We start from the raw sequence: 13,310 nt of genomic DNA on the forward strand, positions 1-13,310 counted from the left end.
ATAATTCTTTTCATTCTTGGATTGGTTACACTCCCGAGTGGCTAAGTGCTATGTTTAATTCAGCTTCTGCTATTTTTTTACTTAAAAGTAAACAATTAAACTAAACAGTCTGTTTAAAAAACTGAACTAAACAGTCTATTTCTTAAAAAAAGCTGAACTAAAAAAAAGACTATGGCAGTAAAGTTAGTTCGAGAGCGCGACATCCACGAACCACAGCGGCACTTTGAGCTTGATCAAGTGCGTCAACCATGGTTGGAAGCTGTATGAATAGCCAGCCTACAAATGCGTGCCATCCGAATAAAAGGCTGCATCTTTAAGAAGAGATCATGATCGATTGTGACCAACCTACATCCTACAACATGCCTGCAAATTTTTCCCAGCCGCTACTAGTACTAGTATATAATATCTGAAATGCAAGTCGTGACACACATTTGATGGTCCACAACACAACTATGTGCCTCAACAGTGCGCCCAAGTTTAGACGAACCAGGCTCAAAGTCTACGCAGTCCTAGGACTCCTAGCAGCTCCCTCATGCGTTGAGAGAAAATCTACGATTCGCCATTGAATAACTATTTATTCTACAATTCGTCATCGAATAAATTCTGTTTACTTCTATACCATCGAATAAATGTTTCAGTTCCTTATATGCCAACGGCTTCCGATACTGCCCTCCGCTATACTGTTCATAAACAGTACCTGAGAATAAAAAAAGTCATAAAAAAATATGTCGATTTTTGTGCACGCTCTATAATTCATAATCAACCTATTTTAACTGTATTCACCTAAAAATACTGTGTAAAATTCAAACTAAAATTTCTCAAAATGAGCTACTTTTGTAATACTGTGTATTACAAAGAACTAATTTTTTCACCGCGGGAGATAATTTTAGAAATTGTTACATCACATTAGAGGAATATTAGTAAATTTTCTTAGATTTTTTGTAAATTTTTATGAGGCTTAAAAATTGCAAGAAGTTACAAAAGTAGTACATTTTGAAGAATTTTAGTTTGAATTCTATACAGTATTTTTAGGTGAATACAGTTAAAACGGGTTGATTATGAATTATAGAGCGTGCACAAAAATCGACATATTTTTTGTGACTTTTTTTATTCACGGGTACTGTTCATACTGTTTATGAACAGTGCAGCAGAGGGTAGTATCGGAAGCTGATGGCATATAAGGAACTGAAACATTTATTCGATGGTATAAAAGTAAACAGAATTTATTCGATGGTGGATTGTAGAATCAGTAGTTATTCGATGGCAACTCGTAGATTTCCTCATGCGTTGATGCGCGTCGAGAACACACCTGGCTGCTGAGCACGCACAAGCGAGAGTCACAGCTCTCCCTCCGCTGCACTGTGTCCCATCATTTCCGCCGCGGATAGGGGGAGGATTTGGCATGTTTCCGCCGCGGATCGAGAGGAAACAACACACTCCAAGCACTGGCCGGCACGGGCCACGGGGCGAAATTGAGAAATTAAATAGAAATGAGACTTGATTTACATGTAACGAACGAATTGATCAAGTGTTATTTTAGTTTGTTAATGTTTTAAGTGTATAAGCATGTATATATATTGAAATTATTATAATCATGACTAACCAAAACTGAAAGAAATAAAATTGACATAGTTCTGTTAAAGTACAGAAAAATTGCGTTCACCGGATGATCTGATGTGTAGTAATTTATATACACTGGATGATCCAGTGAGCACTTAGTGTCTGCGCCAAACTATTTAACAGAGGTGTTAAAAATGGGCATCTAGAGCGGTCTACTCACTGAAAGGTTCGGTGGTAAGAGACTTTCAACATCGAAGCATTTAACAGAGATGCATTTCGATGCCAGAGCTATTCTATACACCGGATGGTCCGGTGTGAACACCAGAGAAACACCAGACTGTTTAACAAAGAAGTACAAAATCATGGTCTAGTGGTGGTCTACTGACCAGATGGTCCGGTGTTGAGCCTAGTGAACGCTGGAGCTTTTTCCAAAGAGATTCCAGAGTCTAGATGAGTTGTATACACCGGATGGTCCGATGCTTGTATTGATATGAGCGTTGGATTATTCGGTGTTCACGGTTTTGTGAGATGTGCTATTTTTGTAGGATTTCAATTTGGACTAACTTGTGATAAATATACATTATATTTGGAGATACATGTCTGTTTGTCTCATGATGTGTATGTGATGGATGCAACTTGGCGGCCGATGATGGGATGATCGGGGTCAATCGGGGTGTTTGGTGCTAGATGATTGAGTAGACCGGGCGGAGTCGATGGTGATCCTAGTTGTGCATATGGAGGTCAAGCAAAGCTTGGAAGTAAGGATGAAACGACGTGTTGATAAAGTCAAACGAAGAGGATGTCAGTGCAAGTGACAAGGTGACCCGATGGATCGGGAGCGGGAGAGACTTATTAGCTGTCAAGATCATAAGACAAAGTACACGCGTCGACATCGGGATGCTTGCTCGAGGTCAAAGCAAGTAGCTGTGAGTCATGATTTGAGAACCGTGCGAGACGATTTTGCGATTTGGCTCAAAACCTTGGAAGGGGGAAGTGCACGTGGTATCATCGTGAAGCTAACGTCGAGACGAAGCTAAGTCGTGAATATGGTCCAAAATATGGTCCAGAATATGGCCGTTCGATGGACGGAGCAAAATATGGTCCACAATACCCCCTTGGTAGGTAGGAGCTCATTGTAAGCGAGGGGTATTTTAAGAACAATGAAACTTGACATTCAAGAAATCTTTCAAGACCTATAAATAGAGGGGTATGGCTGCTGGGAGAGGGTGAGCCAGCCACTTATGCTTGAGTGCTAGGGTTTTAGAGGAAAGGAGAGGGTAGACTTAGGTTTTGTAATATGATAGAGCTTTTGTGAGAGGAAAATACTTCATAATCTTTCTAAAATCGTGTTGACCTCTTGTTGAAATGAAGTGCAAGTTTCCTTTCGTGTTCGAGTTCATCTCCTTCTAGTCTCCTTCTATTGGCTACGTGTTTTGTTGCAAGTTTGTCCTTTTAGATGCGATTTTCATTTTAATTTTTAGGCTGAAATTTTAGCACCTTGTTAAGTCATTCTCTTTGTTGTCAGGGGTAGACCCACAGGGTAGTCCTGGTAGGCCTAGGTCTACCTTGATCTAGCCCAAAGTTTAGTCCGGTTGTAAAAAAATCGAAAAAGCTTAGGACGGTTTCGGTCTTCCTCACGCCGACTCGACTCCTCACGTCGCTACTGATGACTCGACGCCTCGAATCCTCGCCCTCGGTTCCTCACGCCACTTCCTTCCTTTGATCCTCGACCTCCTCGCCCTTCCCACCGGTAGTATCCTCCCGCCGCCAATTCGCGGAGGCATCATCAGCTGGAGTCGACAAGTCCAACACCGTGCAGTTCACGCTTGAGCATGACCTTGGCGCTGGCAAGGGGTTCGCCCTCAGGGGTTCCTTCTCTGCCCGCCTCAAGTCCCCTGCCCACGGCACGCAGGTACTACTCACCGTAGCTTCGGTCTCTCCCTCACTTGTTTGATTGGTTCGTTGATCTGCTTGGTCTACCTATTCCATGATCCTTAATCTATGGGATGGCTAGTATGTGGCTGCGGATCATGGTCTGGGCGAGCTTAGTGGTATATTGGCAAATGTTGCACTCAAAATCCAATTAGCTGCGTCAAGTTGTTTGGTCGGTTAAGGTGTGAATTTTGTGCTTCGAGTTGGTACGAAAGATGAATCGAGGATTGGATCTGGTGACAATGGTTGTTTATGTATATCTCTGTGATCTATTAGTATTTGTATGGAGGATGTGGATTGAGATTGGTTGTGGCAATACTAAGCACAGTCAACTGTTTTGCTCACTTAGTGTAAGCATTGTTCATGTCTTGCTACTGAATTTTGATTAATGTAATATTTCTACTAGTATTTTTGCATTAGCTAGATCTATCCAACTTGATAACTTCATTGATGACATGAGGAAAGATGATTAATTCAAAGACCTAAATAATCTTGGTGAGCTCTCTATTAGGCTTGTTGAAACGAATAAGCATGTTGAAACGAATCATGTTTGGACTATTTATATTGCAGTTTTACAAATTTGAGATTTATTGTTGAATTTATGATATTATACCGAATTTTGTATTGTCTTTTGTAAAATTTTATACTCTTTTACCGAATTTGTGATCGTAAAAATTCGGATGCCTACCCTACGAAAAAAAATCCTGGGTCCGCCACTGTTTGTTGTTAGAGATATAAAATTCACATGCAATGCCGAATTACCGAATTTTGTATTGTCTTTTGTCAAATTTTATACTCTTTTACGGAATTTGTGGTCTTGAAATTTTGGATGCCTACCCTACGAAAAAATCCTGGATCTGCCACTGTTTGTTGTTAGAGATATAAAATTCACATACAAATGTATATAAGCGGGTCTTGATTCCCGTGCATCTAATCCATCCACTTGAAGAGTTTCTTTTCTCGATGACCTTCGCTTGTTCTCGGAATTGTCTTCTCTTGTTTGCATTCGTTCGTGGCAATGACTTATGAGACAAGTATCAATGGAATCTAGAGTTCATCAACTTTTATGAGAGTCATGTCCATGAGTTTTCTCTTGAAACTAAGATTTCTCTCTGTTTTGCTTCCGCTTGTGTTTTGAGTGAGTTGGGTGATCAAAATAGGAGAATGTCATTGAATTTTGAAAAAAAATTGTGAGACGGCTATTCACCCCCTCTAATCGCTGTTCTCGATCCTACATAAACATAGATGACTATCTATTCCTCTGTGCACCAAATTTGCACCAGAGTAATTGTCGTCTGCCGCATGCGGGTACCATTGCCTTTACTTCTGGCACGTTTGTAGATGGAGCGCGAGCCTATGGTCCCCCTCTCCAATTATACCTTGACACTTCCATTGACTGCAGTGGCTTCTCGATGAGGATTTATCTATTACCAGGCTTAGAGAGAGGTTAGAGAACGGTAGGCCGGCCCAGCAGAGGAGGTGGGTGTGAGGATAAAGAGGCAAGGCGGCCAAGGCGCCAAAGGATGACTGGATAGGCAGTGTCGAAGTGGGAGCGCTGCTAGAGATGGGTGAAGGAGGGTGCGAGAGGGGGGCAAGCAAGCGAGGTGGGGCAAGCATGCGAGCCGCCGAAGACACAAAGAAGATCGTTGATTGCGCTGCGAGAGAAACAAGTTGGGAGGTTAAAGATGCCTATAAGACATCTAACAGCTCAGAGCCATCGCTGAAAAAAATTAAAAAAAACAGGCGTCTCTTTTTTAGCAGCACCCTTATACCTTTCCGTTCCCAAGTTCTAGTGAGAAACCGAAGTATGCATTCACCGGCACTGCAGTTACAAATAATTCTACTCGAAGAAGAAAGAAGAAAAAGTACGTAATTGCTAAGCACATCTCTGGTCACGGACACTGGCTTGTACAGTAATATATGCTATGTAGTATATTATAAGGTTATCACAGCAGATGGCTGCAGAGCACTGACTGATCGGAGTACCACGTTGCCGATCGATGAGAGATCGTCGGCTAGCTGCTGTTAACGAACGCAGCGAGCGTGGCCATATGCCTGGCGGCCTTAGGCGACGCGAGGTTGTTGAGGAAGTAGCAGTGACCCTCGCCGGGCGTCACGTACAGCTGCGCCTGCCCGCCCCACCCGCTGCCCCGGAGCGCGTCCACGTACGCGCGCTGCCACGGGCTGAGGCCGTCCTGGTCCGACACCGTCATCAGCACGCGCGCGGACGCGAGCTGGCGCCACGCCGGCGGCGGCAGTGCCGTCGGGTTCACGTACGGGTGGTCCATACCGTACCGCCCCGCGCAGATGAAACCCCACGCCCTCGCCGCCGCCGGGTCGACGTACTGGCCCAGGAAGTACGGGTCCAGCAGTGCCACGCCCTTGATCCTCGCGCTGCCCCCCACGCCGTGCTGTTGCTGGCCCACTCGCATGGCCAGGTTGTGCGCGATGTTGCCGCCGGCACTGTCGCCGGCGAGGAACAGGCGGGACATTTCCCCGTGCTTGGAGAGCCAAGGGTCCCCGCCGTGCCGCGCGTTCTCGAGCACCCACTTGAGCGCCGTCCACGAGTCGTCGTAAGCGGCGGGTAGCGGGTGCTCCGGCGCGAGGTGGTAGTTCACCGACACGGCAATGACGCCGGCCTTGGCCGTCAGCACGTTGAGGTAGTTATGGTACACGGGATCAAACGCCGACCCCACGACGAACGCGCCGCCGTGGAAGTATATAAGCACGGGGAGCCTGCCGCCGGCCGAGGCAACGCCACGGCGGCTAGGCCGGTAGAGCCGCACCGCGAGCCCGGTGCTCTGGTCGACGACGACGTCCTTGGATGAGACCCCGGTGCGCGCGTCCAGGGACGGAGGGACGATTGTCGTGCCCATGAGCCGCTGCACGCGGCCGCTCTTGTACTGGATGAGGAACGGCGTGAAATCGAACTTGACCTGCATGTTCGGGTCCGTGGCCCGGCTCCGGAATGCCGATGCTTCCACCTCTTCCCTCGCCTCCCCTGCTCCGAAAACTGAGCAGAGCGCGACGAGCAGCACGGCGAACAGGACAGGGGAAGCCATGAGGCGCGGTGGCTGTGGCAGCGAGTGACCCGCACTGTGCTGCACGCGGATGTGCACGGTGCAGATGCCGCCCGCGGAGCGCGCGCTTATATGCACCGATCGAGCCACCGATGCGGCCGGCAAGATGGGGCCGCGAGTGCGCGCGCACTAGAATTGTTTCCGGCACGGCACGGATGGGTGGCGCCGATCGTTTCTTTTAACAGCTTCCACGGGACGCGACCGACGGCGTGCGCGTCATGTGCCCGGCGCGTATTGGGCGAGAGGGTTTGGTCAATTCGCAGCGCACTGCACCGCACCGCACGCGCCCGTTGCCGTTTCAGTAGTGCGGTGGCGGCAGTGGCCATTAGTGATCCGTAACCACCGGACGGTTAGCGCTCGAGTGCGCGGAGCTATCGATCCGCTCGTCGCCAAGCCAAGCAGTAAAAAAACCGGGGCGCGTTGTGAAGTGCAACGGCCATTGCTGGTGTTACTCCAGAAACGTACAGCGTCACGGGAGCAGAGATGGCGTTGCGCCATTGCTGGTAGGTTGGTTGGGAGCGTTTGTGCCGCCCGGTTCTAGAATCCAGATCCAGCAAGACATTTAAGGGCCATTGGTGCCTATCTGTAGTTTGTTTCCTCTCGCCGTGCGAGCGTGCGTTGGTTTGCAGGCGCTGCCGGCCGTTTTTCAGAGCTTAGCACAGCACCTTATTGCGCCATCAAGATGGATGTCTGGCGCTTTATTTTTCGAGAAACACTCGTACAAAACAGTACATACTTATATCACCACACGTCCACACTCATACAGTGTTTGCTAACAACTAAAGATGTAAAACTTAAACATCGACAAAGTTACCATAGTGTCTCACTGTCGATTGCTACATCACCTACTACTTAAAAAATCACCTTGTTAAGACACACAAGAAGTAAAATTAGAGTTAAATCTCTAATATGTAAAATATATAATCAACTTCAGTAACCATCCAATAAAGACTTATACTACTGCTACTGTCATTTACTTGTACTAGAACCTGCACAAAGTCCATCACCTTATACTACTGCTACTGTCATTTACTAGCCGAAAGCTACGGGGCGGCGCTACTCCATTACTTTGTACCAGTTTAACCAACAAGCATCATCAGTACAGGGAAAAATGTCGTGTTTGTTGGACTAGTGATGCAGCCATGTAGGAGTGATGAGTACCTGCGGTCACTCTCCTTTTAGGTTAAGGTAGTTTTGACCGTGACGAGGGATGGGCACAAACCTTGATGGCGTCTGTATTCAGATCTCTGGATGTGGTGAAACAGATTTCTGTTTTCTTGTTGATGACGGGATGGGAGTGGATCGACCTGCGTGCGAGAAATGTCGACAGGCTTGCCCAGCTATCTTCCTCACGAAACAGAACACAAGAGTGCTTGGCACAGCATTCCTCTTCTAGTCTCAACTTCTTTGGAGAAAAGGGTCATTACTCTTTAGCTTTTCTCTCTACTAAATGAAACTAGAGTGCAAACAATGGCACTTGAAAGTACCACATCATCATATTGCTCTGTTGGATTTCACGTCCAGTATTCAACTATTCACAATTTGACCTAAACAACGTTTACAGCACTCATGAACCAAGACATCGTGCATATCCTCAACTGTAAAGTAAAGTATGGAAGCTTAAACTTCCTCTGAATATAATGATTTTCCTATGCTATTTACAAAGAAGGGTGGTTCTAACGGAAGGTAGCTTAATTAAAAGTCAATGCCGGGTAGTCAAAAATGTTATTTCTGTAACAACAATGAGGCTATCTGGCATTTGTTCTTTGATTGTCAATTCGTCAGATTTATTTGGGGAACCACTCGGATAACATTTGGGTTACAACCTACCACTAACATGGCAAATTTGTTTAGATCATGCCTAACCGAGATAAAATTCAAGACTAAAAACCAAAATTTGGTCGTGGCAAGTAAATAATCCCCACCCTATCGCGTCGTCCTGTCATGTCACCCGGCCGCAGCGCCGCCATGCCATCGCCCCACCCTACTACCGCCCCGTCATGCCCCGCCGGCAAGCCGTGCTGCATCTATGCCCAGATCGACCCGACACAGCACAGTCTCCTATAGACCGGGTCGTGGGTTGAGCCTCTAACACGAGAGTTGGCACGGCATGGCACGATCTAGCTAGTTAGCTAAGCATGACAAGTCGTGCTCTAACCAGACTTTGTCTAGGCGTAACCGTGCCCGGCCAACCCATCAGACGACTTGGCCAAGTTTTGGAGTAGGTTCTTACTAAAACTTATAAATATAAGTGCTCTAAGCCACTGTATATCCCCTCTATCCTCCACATGCCACTCCCCCGCACCGCCCCTCCCTCCGTTGTGACACCACTGCCACTACCAGTCCGTGGACTCCTGGCCTTCACTTAAGCTGGGAACAAGTGAACCTAATCACTAGTCCACCATGTGCCACCACCGTAGTGCAGCATTGTTAAGGAGGATTATGCCTACTTCATTTGATTGATGTTCAACTTTACCACAACTAAGCTACGCAAAGTATGTCATTTCAAAAAACAATGGCGTTAAAAATAATCACCACAAGTATGACAAAGTTTAACAGAAAATTATATCTATGACAAGTAGGACATAGAGATAAAACAAAAAGTGTGGTAAGCTACAAAATGTGACTATGCTGCAGCATGATACTATTTGACACTGAACCAAATAAGATGAACAATAGCATAGCTCAGTTGATTAAGGGACTTGTGGAAGAACATGTCCACCCAGATTCGGATCCTATACTTGGCATGGGTGCTCAAATTTTTTTAGATTAAATCACGAGAATAAATAATACATACATATGTAGATGTGTTTAGTGGTTAAAACGTATATCTATATTATATGAGGTTAGATCTCTCATCTAACTTAGACATGTGTTAGAACTTATACATATAAGTGTGTAGGTATGAGTGTGATACGTGCGAGTTGTTCCAGAAAAACCAAACAGATTCTAGATCATCAATCGGAGCACAGGTGTCAAGGAGATCCAATGGTCTGGAAGAACTGACTGATTGAAATCTTTTTGGTGATTGAATAATAACAAGTTCAATCTTTAATTTACGTCTGAATCCTTTTTGTCTGTTTTGCTAATACCTCTTAAAATTTACCTTAGTAGTCAATAATTCGAAAAGGAAAGAGATAATATTATTTAGGGGAAAAACTTATTTTCAAACGTACATCTATTTAACAACCTATATATACAACCACTTCGATTCAAATGAACCTCAACAACCCGTCTCATCACAATCTTATCCGCACACCACCATAATCTCTCTCAGCGATGACCTCCTGTGCGAGATCCTCCTCCACTTCCCCTCCAACCTAGCCTCGTTCGTATGGATTCGTATACTCTGTAGTAGACAATCTGGTACAATCATTCTAAATCTAATGGTTGAGAGAACTAATGCCAATATCATTCCTTTAGCAAATATCAGAAGGATACGAATCCCGTCCGTGCACCATCGCCTGCCGCGCCTTCCTCGCCGCCATTCGTGCCTCCCCCGCCTTCCGCCGTTGCTTCCACATGCTCCACTCGTCCCCTCCTCATCTTCTTCCACGGCGCTGATTTCTTCCCCACCCGCATCCCGAGTCCTATATTTTTAGCTGGCCTTCCCTCTTCCGCCTGCTGCTCCGAACTCCGCTACTCCAGCGATTGCGACTCCACAAAGGCACCAACACACTCGCCAACCCAATCATTCCCAACTCTGATGCTTCCTTTCTATTTCTTTCCATCAATCTTTCTCAGTTCATTGCATTCATCTAGATTGGCCCTGGCCCTGACCATGCTAGATTCAGACAGTTGCAGTTTCGCTTGACGCTTTTACTTTGGTTTGGCCAAGGACTTGTTGACTTGATTTATGGCTTCTTTTCTTCTCTCCACACTGGGCCTCTATTTGATTGGTGCTTGCCTCATTTGGTTTCTTGGATGCAGGGTTCTCGAATGAATCTTCTTATTATTATGCGATGAACTGGTCTATATTCTGCACCAGATCCTCTCCCTCCCCTTCTTTTGACTTTTCTACCGCATTCGGTGCTTGCTTTTTTCTTCCCTCGAAATGAAACCCTCATTTCCTCTCCATCGTTTTGGTTTCTTTGATGGCACGCTTTTTGAGGGCTGTTCTTCGAGACCTGCTGGACTTAATTTCAACCAAGTGACCTCTTCATGCCCTTTCATTGTTTTAATTCTTATATCGATAACTTTTGGAAGATGGTGTGCCTGTTTTCAGTAGGAATTCCTTTTTAATATTTACATCAGCTTGCTTTTCCTACTGAAAATTGCATTGCTAAGCATGGTTTACACATTGTGTAGCCCCTTATGATCAGTTTGTGCTGTTTCACAAAGTGTGCCATCAAAGAAACCAAACACTCTGTAATCAGCCCATGGTCCCCTTTTGAATCCCTGAAGTCTTTGCGCTCTGTGGTTCTCTTTTGGGAAACTGGCGAACGCAATTCAAGGAGACAAACACTGTTGACAGCCTATTTTTTGCTTCCTTTTTTGTACCAATTTGCTTACGGAATGTCTAAATTGCTTCTTTTTTTTCTCTCTATTTTGCTTCTACAAAATCATCCTATTTTTTGCAAATCTTTCCAATTTTTTGCTTGCAAAATTTGCCAAAGTTACTTTTGGTTTGTATGATTTTGTTTGCGGATATGCAAATATTTGTCTCTAATTGTTACCAATTTGTATATGATATTTTTCTTCTCTCATATTTGATTTTGAATAACATAGTTCATGTTGCACCTTGATTTGCCCAGGCAAAACCATAAACAAATCGATGTTGTTGAGAAGAATAATATAAATTGTTCTGATTTTTGTTTAAATAATAGATGTATCTGATTTGTTAGATATATTTTCTATTTTGCTTTTACAATCTAGTATAATTTGCCTATATATTTAATATAATTGCTTTTATATATTAGGTGAATAAGTCAAGAATAGATGGTCTTCCTATCCGTATGGACATGTCTTGCAACCTGCGTCGTTTCTCTGCACGGCTTTTCTCAATTTTATATGAGAGTACACAAGTGATTTAAAAATTATAAATATTTTTATGAGCAAATTGGAACTCACTAGCAACCTATTTTAATTAGTTTAAACAAAAAGCATAAGCTAATATTTAATTAAAATTCTCCAAAGAAATATACTTTTATAAATTCTAGCAATTTTTAATGCTTCAAATAAATTTCCAAAAATCAGAAAAAATTCACTAATATTTATCTCATGTTTTATAAAAATGTTTCTAACCCTAGATTATTTGGTGAAAAAGTGAGTTTCTTTGTAATGCTCTATTTATATGCATTTTTATCATTTTATCTGATATTCTCCTTTTAATTCATTTTGAATTCAAATATGTACAAATTTATCCAAATGTTGTACAATCAAGGGGTAAGTTCACTAAAAAAATTATTATAAAAATTTTCATCAAATAACCTAAGGTAAATTCACTAAAGGATCATCGGTGCAATGTGGTATAAACTTAAAGATAATTAAGGTAGATACTTAATATACATACATTTAGAAAGTATAATCATGAAAGATAACTGATATGGCTTCATAAATCACAAGTTTGCAATGTAGGATATGGGTAGCTTATAGTTTACATAAACAATTTAAAGGATAAAGCTAAACAAAATAATAATAAAATAATGAAAAGATTTAGATTCAATGTCTAACTTATAGTTGGACTAAAACAGTTAAGACAGATATATAGCACATGATAAGATGCAAATATAATTACATGAATAATAGGTAAGCTCATTGCTATTGTGCAGAGCAATTTTACTACATACAAAAGCTATGTTGGAATCATAGCTAAAGTTTAACTAACAACTTAAAGCTTGTGCGAGCCATTATTATGTCAATAGAGACACATGCGCTAGTTCTGTTTTTTCACCAGGTGAGATCCAAGGTAGTGATGATCTTTTTTATGATGATCAAATAACTTAGGGTAAATTCACTAAAAGAATATCACATTAAATGATAAAAATGCATATAAATAAAGTATTACAAAGGAATTTATTTTTTTCACCAAATAACCTAAGGCTGAAAATATTTTTATAAATTAGTATATCATATGAGAAGAATGTTAGTGAATTTTTTCTGATTTTTGGGAATTAATTTGAGTATTAAAAATTGCTATAAGTTATAAAAGTAGATTGTTTTGGAGAATTTTAATTAAATATTAACTTAGGTTTTTTAATCAAACTAATAATGAGTTGCTAGTGAGCTCTAGTTTACTTATAAAAATATATATACTCTTAGATAAAATTAATAGTTAAATAAAAAATATACATATACATGTACATAACACGAGCTAGACGAATGGACGTGCCGCTCGCCCGGCCAGTGTCTCACTGGCTGAATGCACAAGACGTGGTCTAGCCGCATTTTCATATTTTTTAATTTTCTGACCTGTAAGGTATGTAAGGTCTTGTTCGTTAAACAAGCGAGGTAGTCTATTCTTACCAATTAAAACAGACATGTGATTTTATAAATATTAAAAAAATAAAATATATAAATAAATAAAATTCCTTCAAACGGAAGTGTGCAGCAACACGTGGACCAAAGAGGCGCCTTTTTGGGCTGGAGCGTGGTTCAGCTGACGTCAGCATGCGACGTTGTTAGTTCTAGTGCTGTTATTCACTTTAAACATCATAGCTCTCTAATCGGAGGTTCGTTTTCAATTTTGTTCGCACGGTTGTGTTCCTTACGAGAAACCCAATAAATTGAGTTACATAT

At 42.8% G+C, this 13,310-nt stretch overlaps 1 protein-coding gene across 1 annotated transcript; it reads right to left on the reverse strand.

Annotated features, from left to right (window-relative positions):
* Positions 1-5,222: 5,222 nt before the first annotated feature.
* LOC133896496 (probable carboxylesterase 2) lies at positions 5,223-6,710 on the reverse strand. Its single transcript, XM_062337126.1, has one exon. It carries the CDS (start codon positions 6,552-6,554, stop codon positions 5,508-5,510), a length of 1,047 nt encoding a protein of 348 aa, XP_062193110.1. The 5' UTR covers positions 6,555-6,710; the 3' UTR covers positions 5,223-5,507.
* Between the last annotated feature and the right edge of the window lie 6,600 nt (positions 6,711-13,310).

Source organism: Phragmites australis, chromosome 16, assembly GCF_958298935.1.
Source record: "Phragmites australis chromosome 16, lpPhrAust1.1, whole genome shotgun sequence".
NCBI classification, from domain to species: Eukaryota; Viridiplantae; Streptophyta; class Magnoliopsida; order Poales; family Poaceae; genus Phragmites; species Phragmites australis.